The following is a 26,723-nucleotide window of genomic DNA, read 5'->3' on the forward strand; positions in this document are numbered from 1 at the left end:
GCGGCGTTGTCGTCGTTGGTGGCAGCCGCTCTGGCTGGTAATCGTGACATGTCTTGTCGCCGGCGAGGGCTCGTATGCGAGCTTATCGATGACGCCGCATGTGCGTGGCAGAGGTATAAGACGGACGGTGCCGCAGCTCCCGGCGAGTCACGGAGGGCCATGTCGAGGGACGAGGCGCTTGATGGATGCATCCCAATTCTCCGCGACAGCCACTCACCACCACGCCTCAGGTTTTGCCTGCCCGGAGCGACGAGGCCCAAATTTAGTTTCCCTTCAGTCGTTGATCTGGCTGACAGCCGAGCACACCACCACCACCAGCTGCCATCCCGGATTCCAGACCAGCAGGTTGCGATCTGGAGTCGGCTGCGATCTCGAGCCACCGCCGCCAGGCCGCACAATTATATCACCACACCACCATCCACAGACTCGCAGAGTGCCAAATCCATAGTCCTTGCCCACCAGGCGTTGGCAACCACCACGGCACGCCACACCGCACCATAACCACGCCCCGAACAGCGCCGCCACGGACAGCGAGCGACGACGACAGCAACGCCGCGCGCGCCTCGTCTCGTCCCGTCCCGGTCGCTGACGACCACTGCTGCCTCGGCTGTTGCAACGCGCGGGCCTACCAAGTCACCAACACCCCATCCCGCCCGGCTGCCAGCGAACCCGCCGCCGCCGCCGTTGCTTGCTTCCTTGCGTGCTTGCTTCTTTGTGCGTCCGGTGCCTGGTTGGGCGTGCTGACAGCGAGACCCGGGTCTTGGCCGTGCGTCTGCCGCATTGAGCGCATTCGAGCGATCCGGCAGAGTGTCTGAAACAGTCTAAACGCCCGAGGCCGAGTCGCATTGTTGCTGCGCTCCCGTCGCCGACACGCGGCGCTCGCGACGCATCAGCTAGGCGGCTACCTGACTGACAGTCGCCATTCAGCCGTCTCTTTCACGAGTTTGTGCTCGGCGGATCGACGTCTCAGCATTGACGCTTGAGCCTGGCCTGCCACCGAGTATAGCTATTCTTACACGTGCGCCGCCGTCACGGCGCAACCGAGACGCGAGGCAAACGAGTCTCGGCTCCTCCCCCCGTGCATTGATCTCCCCGTATCGCCGGCTTCGTCGCCGTTGTCGTCCTTTCTTCTTTCTTGCCCGACACAGCGCTGTCCGAGCGCTGCGGTCGACCGCGACGTGACGGGCAAACGGTCCCGTCGAGCAGCAGCAGCACATCAGCACGCCAGCCAGCGTCGGCTTGGACACGCACGCAGCCAGAACCTGCGCGGAGCGCGACGCAGCGCAGCGGGCCGCAGATCTCTGACAAACCACCGTCTTTTCTTGCATATTGCCATCCATCCATCCATCCATCCACCTCGGGCCTGCACCAAGTCAGCCGCCTGCCGCCGCCGCCGCCGCGCCGCCGCCCGTCCGTCTTCCACCACCTTCTTCCTCGATCGCCTCATCCGTCCTCTCTCTCGCCTGTCTCCTTCACTCTCCCCTTCTCACGAGAGACCCCATCCGCAACGTCTCCCGAGGCTCGTCTCCAGCACCACGCCTCAAACGAGACGCAGACGTCGGACGGCAAGTTGCTGGCGATCCACGGCCGCCGTATCATCCGCAGCAGCAGCAGCAGCAGCTCCGCCCAAGTTTATCATGACCCCAAACGCTAGCAGAATATCTTCGTCTCCTTGCTGGAGGTTTCTCCTTTGGGTTCTGACTCCCTGACCGTCCTGGACACTGCCCTCTTGACCTGCTGGCAACCCGCAGAGCGCGTTACGACCCGACTCTTCTCTCCGTCTCAGTCGCCTCGTCGACGCGGCACCCACGGCTTTGGGTTGATCGAGCAAAAGGCCCCCCGGCTGTGCGTCGCATCGTCCGATGCCCTGCCGCTTCCCATCTGCATTGTGCCAGCACACACCACGCATCCCTCCATCCAGTCCAACTCCCCCGCACACACGCACCTCAGCGCTCTTTTTTTGCGCCCTGCCCTTCCGCTCTTTTTACCCCACACGCTGCAGGCGGCTTCGTCTCTGATAGGATCACCGCCTGTTGCTGCAGACAGACCTGGGAGAGTCCGACTCTCCAATTCCAATACGTTTCTTGCGACTCGTTACTTTTTCCTCCTTTGCCCCGGCGAGCCGGGCAGAGACAGGTGACGAACGAGTCGAGCAGCGGCAACGGGAGCAACTCCACTCCATTTGCACGCGCACACAGACACACACACACACGCACACATACGTTTTACGCTTGTCATTAGCGACTCGCCCGCGAGTGGCTGGCCCAACTATTTCTTAGTTGGGCGACTCACCGTCCCAATGGCCAAGCTCAAAAGCGGCCCTGGCCGGCGCGGCCCGTCCACACCAGCGGATCTCAAACTTAGCTGGGACGGACTCCGTCCTCACGGCGCCACCACCGGCGACCCAACGTCGCCACCAGACACGCCCATGGCGTCGCCGCTGCTGGCCCGCAAGAACCCGCTCCAGCAGGCGGCCTTTTACCGCTTCTCGCGTCCGCTGGCCCAGGATCCCAACATCAAGCCCGTCGGCAACGGCCACCAGTTCAGCTACCGGCCCAGGGTCGGCCCGCCCCAATTGAGCCCCAGGTCTTCGGCCTCGTCCTCGAGCTCGTCCGACGCGGCTGCCGAGGACTCTGACTCGGACATTGAGCTGCCGGAGCAGGGTATCGAGTCCCATAGCTTGGCGAACTCGCCCGGCGCCGACGCCGCTTCCGACGCCGCTTCTTCGGATGAGGCGGACGACGGAGACGACTCCGGGTCGGACGATTCCGAGGGCGACGGCGACTCAGACGACGAGCCGGCGCGGCGGTCAGACAGGAGATCGCAGTCTGCCCCGTCGGCGTCAGAGTCGAGCTCGGACGCAGACGACTCGGTCGCCCACGGGCCCATATACGTTTCGCGCACCACGGTAGAGTGCGACTTCATCATCGAGGACATTGACCCGATGGACAGTGAATGCGAGGGGCTGGACGTGCTGCACCCGACCGAGATCGAGTCGAACCGCAGCCGGTCGAGGTCCCGCCACAAGGACCTCGACAAGGGCATGATGCAGAACCTGCGCAACCTCAACTGCAGCAACGAGGCGTCGGACGACGAGAGCACCAGCCCGCCCGAGGACGACGAAGAGGCCTTTTATCAGCGACGGCAGGAGCTGCGGCGGTTCCGCAGGGTGAGCATGTCGAGCAGCTTCGGCAAGCGCACGCACAGCGAGCTGAGCAGCGACTCGGACAACGACGACGGCCCGCTCGACGTCAACGACGTGGGCTCCAGCGCGCGGCGCATGCGCAAGCGGCTGCACCGCGGGAGCCTGCTGTTCCAAGACCCGCCGGAGCCGCGCATCGACGAGCTCGAGGAGCCCGACTCGAGCGAGGACGACGACGGCTACGCGGCGGTGAACTCGCTCGCGCGGGAGCTGCCCTACTACACCATGGAGATTATGGAGGTGGAGTCGACGAGCTGAAAGGGGAGGGAGCAAACGACTTGATGACGAAACGCACGCCGACGACGAAGACATGACTGTTTGCGCACATGGGGGCGGCGAGCAAATCCTGTCGCCCCCCTCTTGACATTTTCATTTCCGCCGACAGGCCCCGCGATTCTCGAGGTGTCGGGACCATGACATGACATGACATGACATTGGCATTGACGTTGACATTGACATTGAACAAAAAAGAAATGCTTTTGACGGTGTGTGCGTACGGGAGCGGTTTTGGGAGGATGGCGGCATCTTATAGACGCGCCGACGCAAGGGCGGCGCTACCTCGCTTGTGCTACGGAAGGGGAGGGGCGGGCCGGCTGTCTCTTTCGTCGCGATACCTGATAGACCACTGCTTTTTGGCTTGACGCTGTTGCACATAGTACTTTTCTCGACGACTAGTTAGTTGGAGGCGTGGGGCGGGCGCCCAGTCGACTGCAGCAACATGCCGGCGACGGGCGCCTGTGAGATCTCTCGTAGCTTGCTTTTGGATCGTGCGATAGACCGACATAGAACGTTGCTTTATGCGTTTTGAACCGACGCCGCTGTTAAACCGCATTGCGTACATGATAGTGCTCGTTCGTTGGAAGCATCGTTCAGGCACAGTGGCACACCGTTATCATGTTTGTGTCGGCATTAATACAAGTAGACCTCTGTCTTGCACGAGCAGATGTACGTATTATTACTCTTGACTCCGCCGGCAGAGAAGAATGCCAAGAGAGCCGGCGCGGCAACAATAACGGCTCGGGTTCTTGTCTTATCAGATCCTGTTAATCACGCACCGAGGCTCCACAAACAACGACCGAGGATGCCCCATCGCCGTTGGTCTCGATCGACTAGGCCCGCCCGCCGGTTCGAGAGTGCGATCCAGGTACATAATACGTACCTAGTGCTCTTCGGCTCCGAGAAGGCCCGGGTCGGTGCTGCGGACATGGACTCTGGCTCGCCACGACCGCCCGCGAGACGCTGCTGACTGCCCGGGAGGGCGCCGCGGCCAACTTGTCACGCGGTTCGAGAACAGTCGTTTGCATGGACAGAGGGTGACACGGCGGAAACGTCACGATGAGCCCATCGAGGCGACAATGTCGACGCGGGGGCCGGCCGTGGGCTGCAGTGTCGGGAGGGTCTCGCTCGCGGCCTTGGGAGATGAAGCTGGGGGTTGCAGTGTGGATGGCCAAGAGGGTAGGTGGGAGGTCTGGAAGCGTATATGTAGGGAGGTCGGGCCAAATGCATGCATGTGTCAGTGATGTGCGGCCTCGGCGCAGGGTGCAAGTTGCAACGAACGTAGGAGTCGCAAGAGGGGTGAGTATCAGAGCCCGAGCTGTTGCGTTGCATCGGGACACGTACGGATGCTCGTATGTAGTCAGGATGGGAACCATTCCAGCGACGCTACGGGGCAGGTTGTGAGTGGTTGTTGGGCTTCTTTGACTGGGAATGACGATGGGCTGTCCGCTCAGAGACTGGAAGACGATGGCGTCCATGTGGTAGAAGGGGTGGATGTGGAGGATGCGGCCCTACACCCTGGCTGCACGTTGCTCAGCGAGCGAGCCTCGACATGGAGGCGACGCTTACTGCACCGACATCATGTGTGCTCCACGAGTGTCAGACGGCGCGGATGACGGAATATCAATCTCTCCAAAGTCACGCTTCATGATGCGAACATGCAGCTGCGATCATCTCCTCGTGCTACTGCCAAGGCTATGACTTGGGTATTCGTCCCAGGCATCCCCTCTCACTGCACGTCCAGATGTTGCAGGGCCTCGGACGGCCCCGACTCCAGCAACACCGGGGGCTTGCACAATTACCTAACAGGACCCAGAAGGAAAGCCGGTACGGCATCCAGCCTGGGGCTTGGCCGGGGCGTGTTGGTGGGTAGCGCCGGCTTTCGGGAGCGACGCATGACCACCGCCGGGGGAGGACGCGATGACGACGATGGGGTTCCAGGTTTCGCTGAGTCGAGACAGGGCCGGCGGCGGGGCATCAATGGCGGCGGGACAAGGGGGGGGAGGGGGCCCTTCTCGGCGCTGGCTTCCCCTAAAGTTGATTCCGCTCGCACCGACGGATGGGGTCGGGTCGGACGGGATCCATGCCCCCGGCGGGCTGCTCGTGGGCGGCGCCCGGGCGCTGGACGCCGCAGGTCAGGCCAGGTCAGGGGACGGGATGGCGGGTTGCAGCGAAGACGGGGGATCGTTGCAGGCAGTGAGAACCTACCTTTAGTGAGGTAGCGGTCGGCTGGCCAAGGGCGATGGCGAATGGCGGTGCGAGAGGTGGTCGGTGCCCGCTGAGCTTACCTACCTAGGTGCCCTTATCTCGCGGCAGAACCTCTGCCGGACTGACGTACGTGCAGCACTCGTTCCGGCGCAGGGCTGAGGATGCGCGCAATCCCGACGCTGACGGGCTTTGCAGTGGTCAGCGTGTCACGCGGCGAGACGCAGCCGACTGGCGTGCAATGGGTTTCCGATGCGAAATGTGGCGTACCGCTGTGCTGCGCAGTTGTGCCCGTCCGTCGGCGCTGGACCGATCCCCCGAGCCTCGACCCCGTCTCGGTACCAGGCGTTTGCGGTGCGTCGATGCTAATTAAATACAGTGCCGCCGCCGACTCGCAGACCTACCCGGCCGCGCCTGTCGGGCCCTGGATGCGACCCCGGAGGGGGGCCAAGACGCCAGAGCAAGTCGGAGGCCGTGACGGCGATGCGCCCTGGGGCTCTTGGCCGCATCTGGAAGCGGGACGCCCGTGAGGTGGCAGACGGCGCCGGAGGAGCTGCCCGGGCAGACGAACATGCACGGCAGCATCATTGTCGACTCTGCTGCTCCTGCTGCTGCTGCTGCCGTGCCCTGCCCATTCCACGAGAGGGGGAGATTCTCCCTCCTTCCTCCCTGCTTCTGCGAGAAGGGGGATCCCCGTGCCTCCCTCCCTGACCACCACCACCATCTTCAAGTGCTTCACCACCACCACGGGGCGCCGCGACACCCGCGCAGCCAGACGCGGAACTGGGAACGCCCTCGCCCTCGCACTCGCCCCGGCGGGCCCGGCGCGGCCAGGCATCACGCAACGGCGGCCTCTCGTTGGCCGGGCGGGTGTGGGCAGCTTGTCCTGGGAATCCGACTGCGAGAAATAAAATGCGGCGGCGGCGCGCGGGCGGGCGGCCGATAAAAACTGAGGCCATGCCGTTAAGTGACACTCCGGAGAGAAACAGACCGTTAAGTGACACTCCGGGGAGAAAAAGCCAAAAAATTCGGTCATACGGCCCTCCGCCGGACGCCGCGCCGCTTCTCCCCCCCCCTCCCCCCCCTCCTCCCCTGGCCATGCCTGGTGCGTTTTGCGCGCTTTGCACGCCCGCGCACGGCGAGCCCTTGGCACCGCTAGCCACGATCTTCTCCTGTACCTGCACTTAGGAGTATAGCCTGCTTCCCGTGCTCCTCCCGGGCTCGTATGTCTGGGCGTTCTCACGGAGCCCGGGCCCCAGTCGCGTAGCATTTCCGCCTTGGTGATATGGGAGTGAGAGCGAGAGAGAAACAGCTGGCCGCCCGCCCTCCCGAGTCAGTTATTTGGTCGTCGTTGCTCGCTTCCCCCCCTTGACACCCCTCCTCCCCGCTCTTTCGTCTTCGTGGACTGCGTGCCCGTTCCCTGAGGTTATTTATACCGGCGGTCCTCCCCCCCGCCATCCCGTTCGTGCACTCAAGTTTTTTGGTCTTGATCCGTGCCCAAGGTTTTTTTGTTTCCCGTCACCTCCCTACCTTATACCACCTGCACCCACACTTCCCCCGCTACAGCGAGCGTGATAGGCTGTCCAGCGGCCCTCTGCTAGCTTCCCTCGGCATCTTCCAGAGCCAAGACCCCTGCGTCATCCTCGCTGTCGAAAGAAAAAAAAGGGCCGACGACAGCAATAACTTGAGCACCAAGAAAACACCGAAAAAAAATAACAATCCCTCTTTCCCACGCAGAAACCGTGCTGCAACATCGCATCCGCCGCCATGAACACCAGCGCCGTCGAGAGCAAGTTCCTCGCCAAGCCGGACGAGCTCGGCATCGTCGCCGTGGGCTTCTCTGGAGGACAGGTGAGCAAGCAAACCCCGAGCCGACGCCGGTGGCTGTTGGGGCTGTTGGGGGGTCGTGCTGCCGTGCGTCGCGCAGATCGCCGCCGCGACAACCCCTGCAGTCGCTCGCGCTCGCTGCCCCTCCATCTGACGGGTGCCCCTCCATGCGCGCGCGCGCCGCCGCGACAGCTTCAATCTGGCGGCGGCGGCCACCACCCCACAAACACTCGCGCAGTCAATCAATGCTGACGACGGAAACCCCCTCCGCAGCCCAAGGCCGGTGTCGACGCCGGTCCCGCCGCCCTCATCGAGTCGGGCCTCCTCAGCGAGATCAGCAATGAGCTCGGCTACAAGATCCACGGCGACACGCAGGTCAACGTCTACAAGGACCTCGCGCCCGAGCAGGACCCCGACTACCGCGGCATGAAGAACCCGCGCAACGTCTCGGCCGTCAACAGGAAGCTGCAGTCGCAGGTCTACGAGCACGCCAAGGAGGGCCGCCTGGTGCTGACGCTGGGCGGCGACCACAGCGTCGCCATCGGCACCATCACGGGCTCGGCCAAGGCCATCCGCGAGCGCCTCAACCGCGAGATCGCCGTCATCTGGGTCGACGCCCACGCCGACATCAACCGGCCCGAGGACAGCGACAGCGGCAACATCCACGGCATGCCGCTGGCCTTTGCCACGGGGCTGGCCCGCGACGACAAGGACGAGTACTTTGGCTGGATCACCGACGACATGCGCCTGAGCGTCAAGAAGCTCGTCTACATTGGCCTGCGCGACGTCGACGCCGCCGAGAAGCGCATCCTGCGGGAGCATGGCATCAAGGCCTTTTCCATGTTTGACGTCGACCGGTGAGCAAAGCACCCGCCCGTTCGCTTTTACTACGTTGCGCCAGTTGAGGAGACGTTCCGCGGCTAACGATTGCGCGACGCAGCCACGGCATCGGCCGCGTCATGGAAATGGCCCTCGCCCACATCGGCAGCGACACCCCCGTCCACCTGTCGTTTGACGTCGACGCCCTCGACCCCATGTGGGCGCCCAGCACCGGCACGCCCGTCCGCGGCGGCCTGACCCTGCGCGAGGGCGACTACATTTGCGAGTGCGTCCACCAGACGGGCCAGCTGGTCGCCATCGACCTGGTCGAGGTGAACCCGGCGCTCGCGGCCACCGAGGCCGGCGCCCAGGAGACGGTCCGCGCGGGCTGCTCGCTCGTGCGGTGCGCCCTCGGCGACACGCTGCTGTAGAGACGTGTAGGTGCGCGCGGTGACGGATGACGAATTGACGCTGCGGATACCAAGGGCTCGGGCTGGGCCTGGCGCCGACGGGACGGCGTGTTTAAATGGGGTTTCACGGTCAGCCGGGAATGGGAATGGGTTCGTTGCATGGCAATGCAGGTTCAGATACTCCTAGAAGTTGTCTTTGAATTCGGAGACTCGAGGCTCCTTGACATGGAAAATTGCAACATGCGGTGAAGAGTTTTGTCGTGACCAAGACAAAGTCCGCGACCGGGGGTTTTTGTGTTTCGGCTGCGTCGTGCATCACGGACCCGGGGGGGGGGGGCCTTGACCGAACGGCCCCGCCTCTCGACGCCCAACCGGCCCTGCCACGGCCTTCACCGCAACGACTTGAAAGCGGTGGGACAGACGGACCCCCTGCCGGATCGCCGCCTCATCGCATCGGCGACAGTGCCGGGGGGCCAACCGGCTTCAGCTCCGTTTCCGCATCCACGTTGCTGGCGTCCGGCCCGCGGCGCAGGAGCTTCCGACAGCAACCCAGTCACGTTTCACGGTCTTTGCTCCGATTCTGCAAAGGAGTGCGTACTGCTGGACGTGCAAAGTCGGTACCCGTGGAGGGGAGAAGGCAGACGGTAAAGTCCAGGACTCGATCGAATGTCTCGGCGACGACCCGGGGCGAGCGCCCGACGTGCATGGCGGAGCTTCGCACCCCAGCTGCCCGAGTTGTTCGCTGCGTCGTGCCAGCGGCGGTCCCTTCCGGCTCCGGGTGGGCCCCCTGATGCGCCGCAGCACGGCCCAGCAGCCCAGCCTCCGCGGCATGTTGGTCGTGGTGGTGACTGGCCAGCTCCCGTCGGGCGGCGGCGGCTAAGTAGCACTGCGAACCCACCCGCCGTGCGCTGGGCCACTGGCGGGCGACGGATGGGAGCCCGCCCGTGCAGGTGGCTGGAAGCTCCATCCAGCTCCAGCGGCAACGCCCGCGGTTGCGTGTCCCGGCACCCGGGCACCTAGCAACCGCGCGACAACACCACCCACCCAACAACAACATCCACCAGCACACCTGAACCTTGGGTTGCGCCGTGCGCTCGCAGTCGAAATCGCGACACCTCCACGCCTTTGACAGCAGAAACACGCAGGCCCCCGCCACCGCCCACCCCAATCTCACCCCATCCCCCTCCGGCCGCTTCTCCCACGAGGAGCCCTGGCGGCGACAAGCAAGCCAGCAAAGCAGGCAAGCACCTGACGACGACGCGCCCGTGACGGCGGCCCAACCCGCAGCCGAGCCGTCTGTTTGACTCTGACTCACCCCCCCAAGGCCACGCAGCCAACAACAACGCAGGCGGTCGAGTCGCAGCCCGCACGGCGGAGCCAGACAGTACCAGGTACAGACGGAGGGCGACGACGGGGGGCGTCGACGACAATGACCAGCGCGGCCCAGCGACGCCAGACGAGCCCTCGCTGCCGGACGATATCCCCTTGACGTTGGCAACGCCGATCCAATTCGTCGTCGCGCCTTTTGGGTACTGGAGGTAGTTAAGTACTGTACGGTGCCTGGCCTCGCCTCGTGCTTGTGCCGGTGGGTGGTTCCACCGCGCCGCCGTGGAGCAGACAGCGCACCACCAGTGGGGCCTTGGGCTTGAGACTCGACGGGGGCCCGAACTTGGGCGCGCATTTGCGACCCAGCAGCGCCGACAGTGCAGCGACAGTGCAGCGCAGCACAGCGCATTGGTCCGCCCGCCAATCCCGCCGCCGCCAGCCAGCGCCAGCCCAGCCCGCCCTCCGCCCGACCTGAGGGGTGGCCGCACCGCAGGCACAGCAACCCGTGCATTGGGCACTTGAGTTCGCAGGGCTCCAAGTGTCGGGTGTTTGGCCCTGCCTATCTACAACCGAGCGACTGTCTGTCGACTACTATTCGGAGGTCCCCATTGGCCCCCCTGCCTCTGCGGCGCGGGCCAATCGCGCGGGCTGCCCTCGAGTGGTCTGCTTTATAACATCGACCCCGTCGCCCGCGTTTGCTTGGGGCCATTGTCGCCGCGACACACAGCAACCACGAGGAGGCGGGCGTTGTTGACGCGACACGGCGAGGACACGCGCAATACAGGAGCTGTCCGGTTCGAGCGTCTGGAACCATTGGGCAGCATCTCGACGCAGACGACGGAGCATCGCGGACGACTCGATTGGGCCTACGCGACACGATTCGTCACGATTGACGACGACTGATTCGCAAAAACAAACGAGCCGCTGCGATATAGAACACATCAAACAGTACGGCGTGCGGACGCCCGAATCGAAACCAACGAGACAGACGGACAGAGCAGATACGGCGGCAGCATGGCCGTCTCGTCGTACCTGAGCGGCAGCTCCGTCGGCTACAACCGACGGGTCGTCAGCCACATCCGCACGTACAACTGGCCGCCGTGGCAGCTCAACTTTTGGATCTTTGTCATGCTGCTGGCGTCGGCGAGCATCGTCGGCGTCTTTTCCACGTTTATACAAATGCAGGTGCAGCTGGAGCTGCCGGTGCCGTGGTAGGACTCCCTCCCCCGTCCGCCTACACGGCGAGAGCCTGTCTGCAGACGGCTGCCCGGGGACTGGCATGGCTTGCTGACCGGGCCCTCGCACAGGTACTTTCCCTACTACATCACGGTCGGCGGGCTCGCGATTCTTTTCATCGCGGGGATATTCTGGCTCATCGCCAACCGGCGCCTGCTGCCGGCCATTGTCATGATCGGGGCGTTTATGCTCTTCATCATGTGGCTCGTCGGGCTGGTAGTGGTGTCGATGCAGCTGTGGGGGCCCAACGGCTCGGTGCAGAGCAACTGCAACCTGCAGGTGTTCAACCAGGACCCGCGGGGCCTGAGCATCGAGACGCTGGCGTGGATGCAGCAGAGGAACATATGTAAGTCGAGGATGCGCCGCGTGCCTTTCTGGCGCGCCCTGCCTGGCTGTTGCTGACGTTTGGGGTTCGACAGGCCAGTCGTGGCATTTGGTGTTTGCCATGGCGCTGACGGGCTCGATATTCCTCGTCTGGGTCATGATCATGGCGTACCAGGTCTTTGTCGACTCTTGACGCGCGTCGCAGGTTTGGATGTCTGCCCGGGGCGGCCACAATTCGCAAGCGGCTTGCCTGCGGCACGGCGTTCGGATGGGCTCCGGCGCGTCCCTTGCGGGACAGCGATGCCTGCATTGTCGGCAAACGCCATGCCGCCATCATCCCTGTATAATTCTCCCATTTACTTTCATCGTCTTGGATAGAGCCTCGAGGGGCACGCCATGGGCGCTCGAGGCCGTCCGAGAGGCGAACGAGGTCATGTCTGGTGCAAAAATGCGGCGTTTGGGTTGGTCGGAACCTGGTCCAACAGGACAGAGCGAGCGCTTCGACTGTATTGTATGCGAGGAGCGTGTTGGCATTGAGAATTGAGCCCATCGAACTGATGATTCTTATGACAAGAACCTGGCTGCTGCCGTTGAGAGAGACTGGCCGGACCGCCGCCGTGACTGCTTCTTTTGGCGGCCGATGCATGACCCGGCGCAACACGCAGGCGGCCTCAACGGGTAGACGCGCTTGGACGCTGTGCCGTCGTGAAGATTCGTGCCTAGCCTATCGCCCCTGGGAGATGCCCCTCGTGCCGGGCCCGGCAGCTTGGAGCTCGGACGAGGGGCGGCCAGGCTAATACCGAGCGGGTTCGTCACGGTGTTAGTACTATTAGCCTTGGCAGTTGGCGAGATGGCGCCCAACCAGGCACGCGGGCGGTTGGCGGGCTGCGCGTCCCTTTCAGCTGGGCAGGCCAGTTTGAGTTTGCGCCGCCCCCCCATGTCTAGCTGCGTGCGGGCAGCGCGGCGACGGTCCCTGACGAAGCCAAGCCAACAAGCCCCGCCTCGCCGACGATGAGGGGCAGTTGTGCTCAGGCTTCGATCGAGCGCGCGCGCTGTGTTGCTGATGCCACTGAGCGTCGCGCACTGCGAGGCCGTTCGATGGCCCCCTCCGCGATGAGGGACGGCGTCAGAGCTTCGGCCGCCGGCAAGGCTAGGCAGGTAATTAACGCGGCGGAACAAGAAGCTGGCGGACGCGAATCGCCAAGTGCCTGGACGCTGGGCTGCTCTCTCGCGCGCGACGCCCCGTCTGGTGTCGATCGGTGATGCAAGATGGCTCCCTGTGAGCTCATACAACTGGGTCCTGGGCGGGAGAGCCCCCCCCCCCCCCCCCCCCCCCCCCCCCTCCGCGGCCGGGAATATCGGCAGGCTCGCGGCGCCATTCCATTGCTGGGGATGCGCGGCCGGCCGATAAGCTTCTTGGCTTGGGTGCCTCGCAAAGGCAATGGGCGTCCGGGCGGCAGCCTGTGGAGATGGCGAGATGCCATCGACGCGGACGAGGGCGCGGCGGGCAGCTTGCTCAGCGAGGCAGGGAATGGCGGCCATGCATGACGTAGCGCGGCTGGCCTCAGCTTCCAGTCCTGGGGCCGGCCACAACGAGCGGCGGGTTGCAGCAGCTCGTCAGGCCCGGTGAGGTGGGTGGTGGTGGGACGGCCTCGCCGATTCGGGCGCTGGCCGGGTGGGGGAGGGGCAGCTCCAACAAGCTCGCCTGCTGGGAACGGGCTTGGAGCTTCCACTGCTGCCAGAGGGGCCAGCTTCGCAAGGTTGGGGTTGGGTGGAGGAGGGGAGGAGGCAGCCTGGTGTTGGCTAGCGCGTGCATGATGCCATGGGCAAACGGACGATGGGGGCTTGGGGGGATGGAAGTGTGTGCCGCCCACTGCCCATCCCATTGCAGGAGGCTCGAGGAGCAGACGAGGGGGGACGCTCTGGTGGCGCGCGGGAAGCGCCAGACGAGTATATAAGCTGGACGGCTTGCCGTCTGCCCCGTGCCCCCTGGTCTGCTCGCCTTTCCGAACGATCGACCCAGCCGCATTCATCACTCACAGCCCAGCTCATCTACTCTATATTCCCCCCACCCACCGTCGCCATGGATTTCGTCAAGAAGGCCGCCGAGGGCATCAAGGGCTCCTCCTCGGGCCAGAACAAGGACCAGCAGGCTGCCCAGGGCGGCGAGGGCCAAAAGGAGGACTACGTCGACAAGGGTGAGTGACGTTTGACCCATTGACGCCGAGCAACACCGAGACGCCCGGTTGCGCCATGCGCGTCGAAACGGGGACTCTGGCCAGCGGCGGCAGAGGGGCTGATACACGCGTCTGCTAGCCTTTGCCTTTGCGTCGTCCAAGTCCGGCCACAACATCAGCCGCGAGCAGCAGGAGAAGATTACCGACGGCGGCCGCAGCGCCTACGAAAAGGCCACCGGGTGAGTTTTGCCCTCTGGTGGAATCCCGCTGCGCGATTGTTGGATGACTTTGGGCGCACTGGCAGCGGCGGAGGCGGCTAACAGCGGCGCAGGAGCAAGGTCGACCCCAAGATCTCCAACTAGAGCGCAAGTCACGTTGTGAGGCGGGAGGATGAATGCAGGGTCCGGGAACAGAGCCGGGAGCGCGCCTGCCCGGGTGATGGTTACTACTAGATACCACGTCAATTCCGTCTTGTCTACTTCGTTCAATGCGCACTGCCAGTCAGCCTGGCGAGTCCACATCGTGGGCGTTGGACGACATGCCGTTCATGCTGTGAGGGCAGAGTAGCAAATCAAAACCTTGAGCCTGTTCTATCTGAATGTACAACGACACATCTACCAGCCTGCACGCATTGCCCATCCGACATGTACACGGCGCAACTTGGACTTGGCACGCGAGCGCAGCACAGCGCGCTCAGTGCGTCACTCCAACCACGAACCCCGACCGCCAAACCACTGGCAACCCGCCAAGCCTCCTTTCTCCCTTTCCCAATCAGCGTCGGCGGTGCTGGGCCTAGACGCGGGCGTCACCCTCGCGACCTCCCAAGTGCACGCATCCGCCGCCTCCACGTTGCCCAGAGACCCAGCATCGTCCTCAACAGAAACAGCCCCAGCCCCGTCGTCGAAAAAACAAAGTAGGCGAGCATTATGGACCGCCACTGTTCCTCGTCGAGCATGTCGTCCACGGTGCGTCCGTCCCGTCCGAGTTGCGCGTTTCCGTTCAAGAATGCCGCGAGCAGTATAGGAGCGGCCAGAGCCACGGCGAGGACGACGACAGCCGCCACCCACGAGATGATGACGGTCGCTGCGAAGTGGTCTCTCAAGCAAGCCTCGTACGCGCTCTCCCCGACTCGGATCTCGTCTGGGGCGGGTATCGGCGATGTCGACCTGGAGTCGATGCGACATGGAGCGGGTCGTGGCAAGGGGGCCCCCCGGGGATGTTCGGGGCCGGGGCGGCCGGCGTCCGGCCAGCTGCGCAACTCGACTGATGAATCGTTCGGCACGTTCCTCGTCCTCCATGCTCCTGTTCGTGCACTTAGCGGGATGAGGCCATTCGGAGGATGACGGTACGTGTTACCTATGGCACTGTTCAGGATGACGAGCAGCGGGTCGAGTAGAAAGACCAACGCGCTGATCTGGCCAAGACTCATGGCTTTACTGATTGCCGGCTCGCGGTGGTCGTTCGGCTCGACCCCAGGGATGAACGGGTAGAGGACCAGCTGAGTAGCCCATAGGAGCATGCTGAATACAGCCACCATGATCCTGGCGAAGAACGATGAGCATGCCTCCTCGACCACGGCGCTCAAGAGGAACGCATATTGCGCCACGAACGAGGGCGGCCAAAGCCTCTGCTTCCAGCTGGGAGGTTCTCGAGCCTCCGCGACTCCGCCTCTGGCCCGCGCCACTGCGCCATCGGCAACCGGTGTCGGGTTCGCGCTGTGATCCAGGGGCCAGCCGGAACGAGAGTCGGCCGCCGTCGTCACAGTCCCGTGCCCGGGCATATAGAGCTCCGACACAACCTTGAGGTAAACGCCAGTCGCGTGGGTGATGACAGTCGCTCGAGCCCAGCACTTGCCCTGTTGTTGCTGGGTATCTCCAAGCTCTTCAACGTCGCCTTCCAAGCCGCCGTCCAGTGCTTCGCGTATTCCCACGTGTAGCCCGCCCGCGACTTCCAAGAGCCTTGATTGCGTCGCCAGATATTGGTACGTTGTAAAGACGACCACTGCTAGGGTGACGCTCACTTGCACGTGTCTCATGGGGTTCCGTTTCAGACCACTCTTACCAAGGAACCCCGCGGTAAGCAGGAAGGCGACTGCAGAGAGTAGAATGCTACAAGTGGCCATGTGATATGCGAATAATGTAGGGCCATGGTCAGGGTCTACGTGGTAACGAACCACGCAAGCCCAAACGACCTGTGCCATGAAGCTGCAAAAGTGCTGAGGAATCAGCATTTCGAGGACATGTTCATACGCCCGCCGACGCTTTGAACGAGACAGGGCGGTCCAATGCCATCTTGGGCGGAGCCGAACGACGTTATCAAAGGCGTTAGTCTTGGCATTGGAAAGGGACCAGCTCAAGTAGGCGTAGACGGTGGTGCCAAAATTTAACAAGACGTAGGCGCCCGTCGCTGCCAAAACCTGTCCCGTACACGTTCAAGTCCTCAGCCTCTGCATCACATCATGTGTCAAAGCCAGAAGCGAGAGCGGTACTTACACCAATTCCTGTTATGTCAGGGTCACCGAGGGGCTCTTTTTTAGGTTCACAATCGGCCATTCCGGCTTCGCGCAAATATCACTGCATGTGACTGAGCAGTGCCCTTCGGGAGAGAGGATCCTCAGCGGGTGGCAGTTGACACCCTGCATGTACACAGACACAAGGGAACCGACGTCTCGCTCTCAACTGGGTCACAGAACGTGGAGCTCTTCGGCGTCAGTCGGATTTCTGCTTGCGGGCCAGAGAAACCCCGGGCGAACTTGATTGTGGTCAAGGCAATGGCAAGGTCGATAACGCGGTTGTGTTCAAGAGAGCGTGTTGCAGCAAAAAACCCCAATGAAGCAGAGCATTCAGCATCAACAAGGTTCGATATATATATGTGAGCATCAAGCACCCTTCAGACGGTCCTTGGGAGATGTGCCGCCGGCTGCGGCCACCATCATTCGGACAGCAGGATTCAAAACCCGTCCGCCATTGAGCGAATATCCTTGTCATGGCCCATCCCGGAGAACTCGATGCCTCTTCGCCGCGCTGCTTCGAGTTTGTTTCCTGCTCCTTTGGCGCGTTGCTGCGCCCCCTGAGGCAATCAGCCGGGGGCAAACGCTGATGGCAGGGCGTCGTTTTGAAGCGTTTCGCCGGCAGAGGCAGACATGGTGTCAATGACTGTGGCCTTGAGAACTTCAAGTGTCATCCCAGTAGCCGTACCCCAACGGCGACTTGAACAGTCGGTCATCTCCGCATGTTCAATACGAGCTGAGCGTTCCCGCGGCCGCCCGTTTCATGGCGTCTAGTGAGCAAACTTGGTTGATGTGCATAGCACCAGACAGCCGCTCTTCGAGCGCAGTGGCGCGGCTGACTTGGGCAAGTAGCGACACGTGGTCTGTGTCGTTTGTCGACGATATCCCGGTCCACTTTCGTGAGTCGCGAAAAACATGAAGGCGCTGGGCCTCATGTTTGCTGGCAAACCGCCACACACTCCTCGCGAGGGTTGTCCCACTTTCGAAACAGACTGGAATCCTCCGCGGGCAAACAAGCTCCCTCGTACAAGGCTCTCGCTCCGCCAGCCAATTTCTTTCGTGGCCTGGCCGCCGCACCTCGCTGCCTAGACATGGGGCCACGTCAAGCGGATGTGGTCTTGCATGGGGGATCTGGGGACATGACCTATTACCTTGGCATCGTTTGGCATCGCCCGAGTCCGTCTGCAACCCTGTTGGCATTGATTGGCAAGGGAGGAGGTTGGCCTTGTTCAATGTTCTCCGGCTGCTGTCAGCCGAGGATGTAGCGCGATGTGTAGTTGCCGTGTCCTTTCTCCCGGGCGACGCGCGGCGACCCTGGGCCTTGGAATTGCTGAATCGGCTCCTGGAGCTTCTGTGGCTGCCATGTTGACAGCAAAGTGTTTCAAGGCACAGCTAAAACTAGAGCAGATGGCTCATGCAGCCCCTATTGTTTTGCGAGACAGACATGGGCACAGAGGGACACTTGGCTTGTTTACTCCGTGCACATGTATACGTGATGGAGCAAAAGCCTCAACGCCTTGGTTCACGCGTGCAAAAGCTGCAGACCAGCGAGCAAGACATGGCGCTCTATGCCTCATGTATTGCTGGATGCGCCGTACACGTGGGTGATGCGTGCAGACCAGGGCCGAATCCGATGCTCGAGAGCCCAGCGAGTGGTCGGGCACGATGCGTGAAACCCGTGGATGTATTCAAGTATGTAGCTATGTGAGAACGCAACACTCGGTGCAAGAGGGGACCAAGCCGCTCCAGGTGAGATGCCGCCATGAGACCTAGATAGGGCACGCGAATGTCCATGAACCGAATGAGTGGGTCTCCAATGACTGAACGCTTGACGACCGTCGGCATACATCGTTCCCTACTTGTAGTTGGCTGGCGGCAGAAGGTCGTGGAACAGTTTCTTCCTCGGATTGCAGAGGGCCTTTGACTCAGGGCTTTTGGTGTAAGCGTGCCATTTGACGCTCCAGTTGTCTTTATGGAAAATCTGGCCAGCCTTGTACTTAGTACACGGTCCATTCTTGTCCCGCATAAGTCGCTGGAGGCCGTCCCTAATAGGCCTCCAGTTCCCGAGTCGCAATGGCGTTTTACCCTTCGTACTTATTAGTATCGGTTGCTGGCAAAAAGGAAGGGCTGAACGGAAGATGAACCCACATCGTTGCATACCCATAGCTCCCCATAATACTGGCAGGCAACGTGTTTACACGTGCCCGGCTCTATGGTTGGGGGAGGCCGGTCGTGTATACGTTTGAGCTCGAAGAGGGTCAGTGTCCCGAACTTACGGTAACTCCACGTGCTGCCGAACGCTGGAAGCTTATCGCACAGCATCCGCGCGTTTGGTCCGAAAGTTTCTTCTTCCTCCAAAATGAAGACATCGTCCGGGCTGTCCCCGAAGAACGCCCGCCCGTAGATAGCCGTGTCGTGAGGGTCGCCGCCCAGGGAAGAAGTTTCGTACGGTGCATCCAGATGACCCGGCAAAGTCCTGATGACATGTCCGTGGCCGCGAGAAGAACCGAGGTCGGTTGTGTCATTGCGAGGCATGGCAAGACCGAGCACCTGATGAGCAGCGTTTAATGCGAGGAATCCTGTTGCGAGCCACATCTTTGACTTTGGGGCGGATTGATGCTGGGGCTGGCTGAGGTTGACGTCAAGAGACTGAAGCCGTGGCAGTTGGAGGAGCACTACATTGGCCGGGTGCCATGTGCACGATATATGTATTGCCGCGGCTTCATGGCTGGGAAGGTCCGCCACCACCGATCATGTTTCATCCACATTCTCCTTCCGTGCGATGCACCGTGCGGCTGTGGCACGGGACACGATGATGCGCTTCACTGCCAAGTGCTGGAGGCGCGTTTCCGATGCAGCCATGGGCAAGGTTGTCTTGTTTCGCTCTTGGGCACTAGACGGCCAGGGCGGCGTTTCGGTCTTTTTCGGGACACAACACACTCGCGCCCCATGCAGCGCAGTGCATGTAGGCAGCACTGCTCCAGCCCGCGCGTGATCTCGGCGGCAATGCGAGACAGGGAGGGCTGCAACACATGCATCAGTTGCCAGCTGATCCTTCTTTCGGGGGTCGGCCGGTGGCCAAAGCCAGCGTAGAGAGACGACGACGCATGCACAGCGTTGGCCCCCGATCGTTGAGCCGAAGCCGAGCAGGTTGTTTTGGCAGCCCACGAATTACAGGGTAAACGTGCTTGGAGTTTTCAACAAGTCGAGGATCGCTCAACACGCGGAATCACCAGCATCGACTTGCTGAGGGTGCGACCTGGCGGACGGCGTGTAGGCTTGGTAGTGTCTACGCTCCGGCACCTACCCTACAGGCGACGTGCCGCCCCAGAGGCCGCGTCGTACTGAACAGCTGGGCTTGAGCAGGGACAGCACTTACCCCAGACATGTCAGTCAAAGCACCATCATGAGATGTTACTTTTTCTCCTTGCTCGACGTGACTTGCTTCTCCATGCGAGATCAGCGCGTTCTCGGCTGTCTCTGGTTCACATTTCTTAGTGTTGGTGTTGGCGTCCCCAGCAGCATTGAAGGCAGACATTATGGAGTCGATGTGGGTAGATAGGAATCAATCTCGAAATAAAGGAGAAGCTGGTTCATTGCTGTGCAAGACATCTTGGAACCTGTCGTAGTTTTTCAAGGCGGCCTCTTATACGAGTATAGCTGGATCTGGCGAGGCGCCAGACTTGGAGGCGCGATCCCACTTTGGGCAAATGTGCGAGCTGTTGTAGTTCGTGGGGGCTGGACTGCCCGTCACCCCGCGACCCTTCCACACGCGGTCCTTTATGCGAGACGAGCCTCCAGACTTCAGAAGTCCAGAGGAGCGCCACCCCCTCGACAATGAGGTCTATCGCAACAGAACAGGTTCGCTAGGCCCCAAGGCCACTTTCACCGGCAGGCACAGCTCGGGAGTGGTTTGTGACGAATCACTTGAATGCACGGGGAGCGTGCTGGGGAACATGAAGCCGAGGCCCGAGGGTCGAGGGCTGGCGAGACTGTGGTCGTTTAAGAACAGAGTATCTGTTATCATTCATCACCGTTACAAGAAGAGGACGCCTTATTTGTCACAAGAAAGTGAATCAGCTCCCGAATTGCGCAAAGTCGCTGCGAGCCATCATGACTTCCCTTACCCAAGCGTTCGCCAACATGCCGCAGGCTGTCGAAGCCAACATGACCCAGCGTACATCAGTCAACATTGGTTTAAAGAAAACACTTGTACTTCGAGGTTGGAGGCTTGTTGTTTCTGCCTTTCTGTGTGTCTGCTTCCTCAAAATGTGCCACTTCGAGCCTGCTAATATATTGAGCAAGCTTGACAAACGTCACTTTCTGCAAAAGTACTTCTGGAAGGAAGCTGGATTCGTCAAACTGAAAGATGTACCAGGGCTCGACATCACCCCGAGACACGACGTTGGCCACCAATTCTTCAACCCCGTGGAAGCAGGGCTTGCGTTGACCGTGTTTCTAGCCGACAGTTATCCCTCTCTGTATGGGCGATTCACCGCCAACAATGTTGCCCCTCGACGACCAACTCGACGATGTCGAAATCAGCCGGCAATTTCATTCCGCGCTCGACTACCATAATGCTTACATATCAGGCCGCGTGACTCCGTGCCAGGTTGCTCGAGCAATCCTACGCCTCATCCATCCGAAAAGCTCCGCCTCCATACACAGAGAATCATGGATAGAGATACACGAGAATGAGACCCTTCAAGCTGCCAGGCTTTCAACAGAGCGCTTTGCCTCTGGGAAATCTCGCGGCGTACTGGACGGTGTGCCATTCGGCATCAAGGCCGACATCAGGGTTAAGTCTTTCATCACCTCGATGGGCATGCAGGTGGTCCCTGAATTGCCTTGCTTTCAGCCAGCAGGGGAATCGGCTTGGCCTGTGACGAAACTTGAGGAAGCTGGAGCCATCATAATAGGAGTCAACAACATGCATGAGAACGGGGCAGGCAACTTTCCCAATGTGGCCCAGTTGTGGGCGGTACTCGAGCTTGCTGACCACGAGGCAGACACTTCTGGAAACAATGTGAGGTGTACCAGGTATTGATTGCGGGTCGGTTTGCTAACCAATACCGCACGCCGAGTAGCCCACGACCGGAACGCCGCTTAATGCGTACAACCACTCCGACTACCCCGGGGGCTCGTCTTCGGGCGCAGGTGCCAGTATAGGAGTGGGCCTGGTCCCAATCTGCTTGGGCACAGACGCGGGTAGGTTGACTGCGTTGAGACAGTAGGGAAGCCCGACGACGGCCCTAACCATATATGCCAGGCGGAAGCGTTCGTATACCAGGAGCCTGGAACGGGATATATGCACTCAAGCCAACACACCATCGACTAGGCTGCCGCAACTCCACCGTTTCAGTTGTTGGGCCGATGGCTGCAACTGTGGCCGATCTGGCCGTGGCCTATCGCCTGGCGGCGCAACCGGATCTCAACGACAATGTCCAAGGTTTATTCTGTGTTTCAATACCTCCAAACGTGGGCATGCCGAAGCTCATTGGCTTGTGCCACGAGTGGTTGGACCACTCCGACCCGTTGATTCAGACAATGTTCAAAGAGATGACAGGATACCTCACTTCTCACCTTGGCTACCAGGTCGTTGAAATACACCTACCCTATTTGGAAGAAGGACAGCTTGCTCACGGAGCCGTTTGTCTCAGCGAGGCGGTTGGCAAAACCCACTCTCGAGGGTCGCGTTTAAACAACTGGCTCACAATGGTCAATTGCCAGGGCCAGGTGCTGCTCTCAACCGCGCAGCATGCATCCGCTATGGAGCTGATCAAGCGCGGGCAGTTGCGGCAGGCAATCATGCAGCACTTGGCATGGCTTTTCAAGCAGCATCCTGGCTTGATTATTCTCCCTCCAACCACGCCGTTCTTGGGATGGGAGATACACCAGGACGATGCACGGTTTGGATTGTCGGACGGCAATGTGTGTTGGAACAGCACGCGATACACGTGGCTGGCCAACTTCTCCGGCATTCCGCCTGTGCAGTTCCCCATAGGCTATGCAAGCGCCCCGTGTGGTTCTGGGAAGCTTCCTGTAGGCGCTATGGGGATGGGGCAGTGGGGTTGTAAGGAGCCGCTGTTGGGTCTCGCAAAAGAAGCGGAAACATATCTGTGCGAGGTCAGTCCCGACGGACGGCTGAGGCCGCAACACTGAGTCGATATACTGCGGTTGGCTGAAAAGGAGAAACATGAACCGGCAGAAGCTTGGGGGTTATCGGATGCATTGCACGATCTATCCGGAAAAGCCCCTTGACATATTCTGAAATAATATCTTGACTTCGCATTGCTACATACATTGTCATTCCCTGTCGATGATCAGTAACTAGTATCAAGCTTCGTGATTATCCCGCAAACAGGTCTGTCCAATCTCTGCTCCGGCCCAATTCCGGCCCGAAATTGTCAGCCACTAGGGTATCCATCATGTTCGCAACCCAGCGCGCTTGAGGACTTCCCCGCACGAGATGCTGCGATGCCATCTGTAGGGGGAATATAAGGGAAAAGGCCAGCGCTGTAGAGCCTCCATCTCGCAGTATCACGTGGGCCAGGGCGCAGATATCCATAGCCAGGCCACCTTCCGCACCATCCGGCTCCCACGCAGTGTCCTCACCGCAGTCGAAGCGATCTGCCGGACCAGACTCCGCGCCAGATGTGCCCAACAGCGGAAGTAACAGCGCACGAGACGGCTCGGAGAGGCAAAGCAGGATCGGGTGGTGGATGGCCAGTGCGAAGCGGTCGGCCTTGTCCGAGGGCAGTGCGCAACGTTCATGTTCATGTTGACAGGGCCCCCGCCACGTGTGCAGCGCTTGCAGAACTGTTTGTGTCCGATGGCGAAGCGCGCTTGCTGCGATGCTGGCACGCCCGGCCTGCAGTCGTAGAATATCGAGATCATGGAGGATTCCCGGCACCTCGGCGAAAATGTCCAGGAGGACTTCGAAAGAGCTCTTGGCGTCCTCTCCAGACGGCCACGCCATGAGGTTCCACGACGGCTGCACCAGGAAACACGGGACTCGGAGGATTCCATCACGAAGAAGATGCGGGCCGAGTTAGTAGCTGCTTAGAGAAGCGGCATGTTCGAAGCAAATCGCGGTCCATGCCATCTTGATGCCGCGTCGGTCCTCTCAGGAGGATCAATGGCCCAGTCAGAAAAGCCGACGGTACAGAAAGGGTAAAATATCCCAACCTACCAACTTTGACAGTCCGTCGTAATGTTTGAACCATGCTGTCGGCTCGGTGACGTTGATGTTCTCGTATAGCAACAAGCACATGACGGCTCTCAAGGTCCCGCAGTCGGGTTCCTTGTCTGAACTAGCCAAGCTGTGCGCGAGCTGTGCCAACGCGTCGCTGTAGAGCCACTATCCCTTTTCGTACATGCTCCTGTTCCGCGTCATCTTGCCGAAGAAGCTTGCCGCAAGTGCATAGAGGCAGCTTGCATGGACTTTCGAGGCGTCTCGCCCGTCTGTGGCGATGAGTCGAGGCAGCACGGCGGCCGTGGGCATTGAAGGGTATATCTCGGAGGTGGTAAAGTTGTGAATGAGGTGGGAGATGGAGACATCATCTTCGTGGGGAAAGATGGAGCGGATGGATTCTGTTGAAGTTGCGTGGTGCGCCAAACCTTGGGAAGCTTGGCCCGCACGTAAAGGCTGGTCCTTCGTGTTGTTTGTGAGTCTTGCCGTCTCGTCAACGAACATGGCATGGATGTCGTATCCCTGGCATGCCAAGCCAGCTCGCAGGCAGCGCTCACAGCTGGGACGCGTATCGTCTGCAAAGTCGCTTATTTAGGCCCGCAATCGAGGGTGTTCTTCTTTGTTTGGCTGGTCTCGTACCGCACTTGACCTTTCGTCGCTTGCATGTCGTGCAACGACGACTCCGCCCCCCTCGGCCAACCATACTGGGCGCCCGACACCAAAAAGGTCCAATGGCACCCTCCCACGGCAATTCAATATCTTCTCAAGCGGGCAGTCAGTCGAATATTCGCAATGGATGATTAGCAACACGTACGACAAGTATCTCGAGCTTATGCACTCTTCCACTGGTTGGGTGCTTCGGTTATCGTGCAACCCGCTCCATATCGAGAGAGTATCCCAGGCGGCAAGCCTTAGCGGCCCTACGCCTTGCTTGGCCAGATATCTATCGCAGGGACAGTGAAAAACTACCAAATTGTCGCCTTATGGCAAGATCGTCTTCTCATTCGAAGCCAGTACTGAAACGAGCCCCCGGATCAAGTTGGAGGATGCTACCCCGCGTCCGCACGTGGGCGGTTATTAGGAAACATCTAGGTCAGGAAACAAGGAGCCAATAGGACGAGGACCATTGCTGTGGTGACAGCATCCAAGGTCGATTCGTGGACAGCCATGAGCAAGGCGAGAGTTGATACCGGTTACCAGCACATTGACATCCATGGCGGTTGACGGGTCTGGCACTGCAACAGTTTAGGCTACGACGAGACCCAGGACAGAGGGTTGCAGTGTGGCCTGTTATGCACCGCTCCACCTGCCAGCATGCACACCCCCACAACACAGCGCCCTTCGCACCTTCAAGATCTACGGTACCAGGAGCCCATCTGCCTGCCGAGTTGCTCCAGGAATATTTGAGTCTGCCAGACGTCTAAGCAATGCGGCCAGGCTGCCCTTGATCCTGTTGCCTGATGTGGCCTTCTCGCCGACGACCAAGCAGCGGACGGCACACCCCGAGGACGCCATGGTCGGTCCGGCCCGTTTTGCAACGTCGGAACGGACTCGGCAGGCGATCCACACAGACCGGTTCCATGCACGATATCAATCGTGTCGTCGATGTCGCCAACCAAGCAGTGGGCATGACGTCCAAGGTGGTGATGACCCTCCTCTCACCAAATGAACGTTAGCCAACTGGCAACCGAATCATCAGGTGCCCGTTGCGTCGCTCATGTTGAACAGTCGCGATAGCAGTGGCACAAGTGTTCAAGGCCACACCCGACGTTGGCTTAACACGATATCGCCTTCTCGACGCGTGGAAGCTGAGGGTGACACAACAAATCAGTCTTTTCACGAGAAACAGTTTAAATAGAGGCAAGATGCATCCTTAACTGTATACCGCGTCTTGAGCGCAAGAACGTTGCTCCCCCCCCCCCCCCCCCCCCCCCCTTTCGTCTTGGGTTCCTAAACAAGGTGCTACCCGGAAGCTTCTGTAGCTGTAAAGCAGAGCTTGGTAGCTTGGACGGATCTCCGTTGGTCTAATTACTTACCTACCCATCCGACCTCGCACAAACAGGGCCCAGTCCCTGCCCGAGGTAAGTACCTGGTACTGTGCGCACGCCCCGTCGACTTGCCCGTCCGACCACCAGTTGTAGCCGCCGACTTTTACACAGGGCAGCGGCGGCAGCACGGGCTGGGTGCTGGGCGCCGGGAAATTCTCGTCGCCGGGCGAGCCTACCACGTACCCTGGACAAGCTTGGCCAGCTTGGAATTGGCACCGGCACCGACGCAGGCCAGCCAGCATGCAGCCCCCTGCTAGCGAGAAGAAGCCTTCTGGCAGCGCTTCCATTTTTTCTGCTGGCGTACCGCGCGCGCGACTGTTGCCAGACCCCTGCCCGGCTCCCGTCGCTGGGCGTCTGTTGGGCCGCCTGGGCCTGCCTGAATTCCGATGCAGCCACCTCGGCCGGCAGCCAGCCACGCCAGCATGGATGGATGGCTGCAACCTTGCTGGGCCCGGCTCGGTGGTGAGACGCGCTGCAGGCCTGTCCCGAGACGGCGGGTGCGTGTGGCAGCCTCAGCCTTAAGGCAACGTCGCTGCAGCATCGCCGCCGTTTGGGTTCGGCCCAGCGATCCAGCGGCAAAGTAAAATATCCATCCTCCTGCCCTTTACACCGTCCCGGCGGGAAACGCGCACCGGCCAGGCGTCTACAGTATCATGATGATGGCTGATTTGCGTGCGTCGGCAAAAACAGACCCGTCGCGTCACGTCCAAGCAATCTGCGTCATTTACGACAAATCGTCGACAGCGGCTCGCTGGTCACGGCAGGGCATGGGTAAAATTTTTTCGCTCCCGTCGGCCGCGGGCGGCGTCCCGAGCTGCGCGACCAAGACACCCGGTCCATCCTCAGGGTCCCACTCATAGCCTCGCAACCGAGATCCGCCCTGCCATTGGCAGATTGGGTGGCTTGCGCTGATGACGCCAGGGTGGCAGGTGGTAAAAAAAGGCCACTGTCTTGCTTCTCTTTGCCGTGCCGCGCACCAGCCGCGGGCGTCTCCCGGCGCCCCGTGCCCTTGCCCGGCGCTGCGTCGCCTATACCCGAGGCCTGCAGCCCGTCTCGTCTCACTCGTGCCTTGGCTTGCCGCGGTGCGTCATGGCGAGGCCCGAGCCGAGCATGTCGCGATGCCGTCGACGTGCGACGACGGTCAACGACTCGGGGTCAATGGGCGAGGACGT

General features: G+C 61.0%; 4 protein-coding genes across 4 annotated transcripts; all 4 read left to right on the top strand.

The window, feature by feature from the left end:
* Nucleotides 1-2,299: 2,299 nt before the first annotated feature.
* On the top strand, nt 2,300-3,460 carry PLICBS_005508 (uncharacterized protein; the record flags this gene model as incomplete). Its single annotated transcript, XM_018319184.2, has 1 exon — nt 2,300-3,460. One exon carries the CDS (start codon nt 2,300-2,302, stop codon nt 3,458-3,460), a length of 1,161 nt encoding a protein of 386 aa, XP_018181658.2.
* Nucleotides 3,461-7,450: 3,990 nt separating this feature from the next.
* Nucleotides 7,451-8,760, top strand: PLICBS_005509 (arginase, catabolizes arginine to ornithine and urea; the record flags this gene model as incomplete). Its single annotated transcript, XM_018319185.1, has 3 exons — nt 7,451-7,534; nt 7,784-8,367; nt 8,451-8,760. 3 exons carry the CDS (start codon nt 7,451-7,453, stop codon nt 8,758-8,760), a joined length of 978 nt encoding a protein of 325 aa, XP_018181659.1.
* Nucleotides 8,761-11,079: 2,319 nt separating this feature from the next.
* Nucleotides 11,080-11,818, top strand: PLICBS_005510 (uncharacterized protein; the record flags this gene model as incomplete). The annotated part of the gene is made up of 3 exons (XM_065600741.1): nt 11,080-11,276; nt 11,373-11,647; nt 11,721-11,818. The coding sequence occupies 3 exons, from the start codon at nt 11,080-11,082 to the stop codon at nt 11,816-11,818; spliced, it is 570 nt and encodes a 189-aa protein (XP_065456813.1).
* Nucleotides 11,819-13,708: 1,890 nt separating this feature from the next.
* On the top strand, nt 13,709-14,164 carry PLICBS_005511 (uncharacterized protein; the record flags this gene model as incomplete). The annotated part of the gene is made up of 3 exons (XM_018319187.1): nt 13,709-13,823; nt 13,942-14,041; nt 14,134-14,164. The coding sequence occupies 3 exons, from the start codon at nt 13,709-13,711 to the stop codon at nt 14,162-14,164; spliced, it is 246 nt and encodes an 81-aa protein (XP_018181661.1).
* Between the last annotated feature and the right edge of the window lie 12,559 nt (nt 14,165-26,723).

The sequence above is a fragment of the Purpureocillium lilacinum genome, assembly GCF_023168085.1.
Source record: "Purpureocillium lilacinum CBS 284.36 DNA, scaffold_4, whole genome shotgun sequence".
Classification (NCBI taxonomy): domain Eukaryota; kingdom Fungi; phylum Ascomycota; class Sordariomycetes; order Hypocreales; family Ophiocordycipitaceae; genus Purpureocillium; species Purpureocillium lilacinum.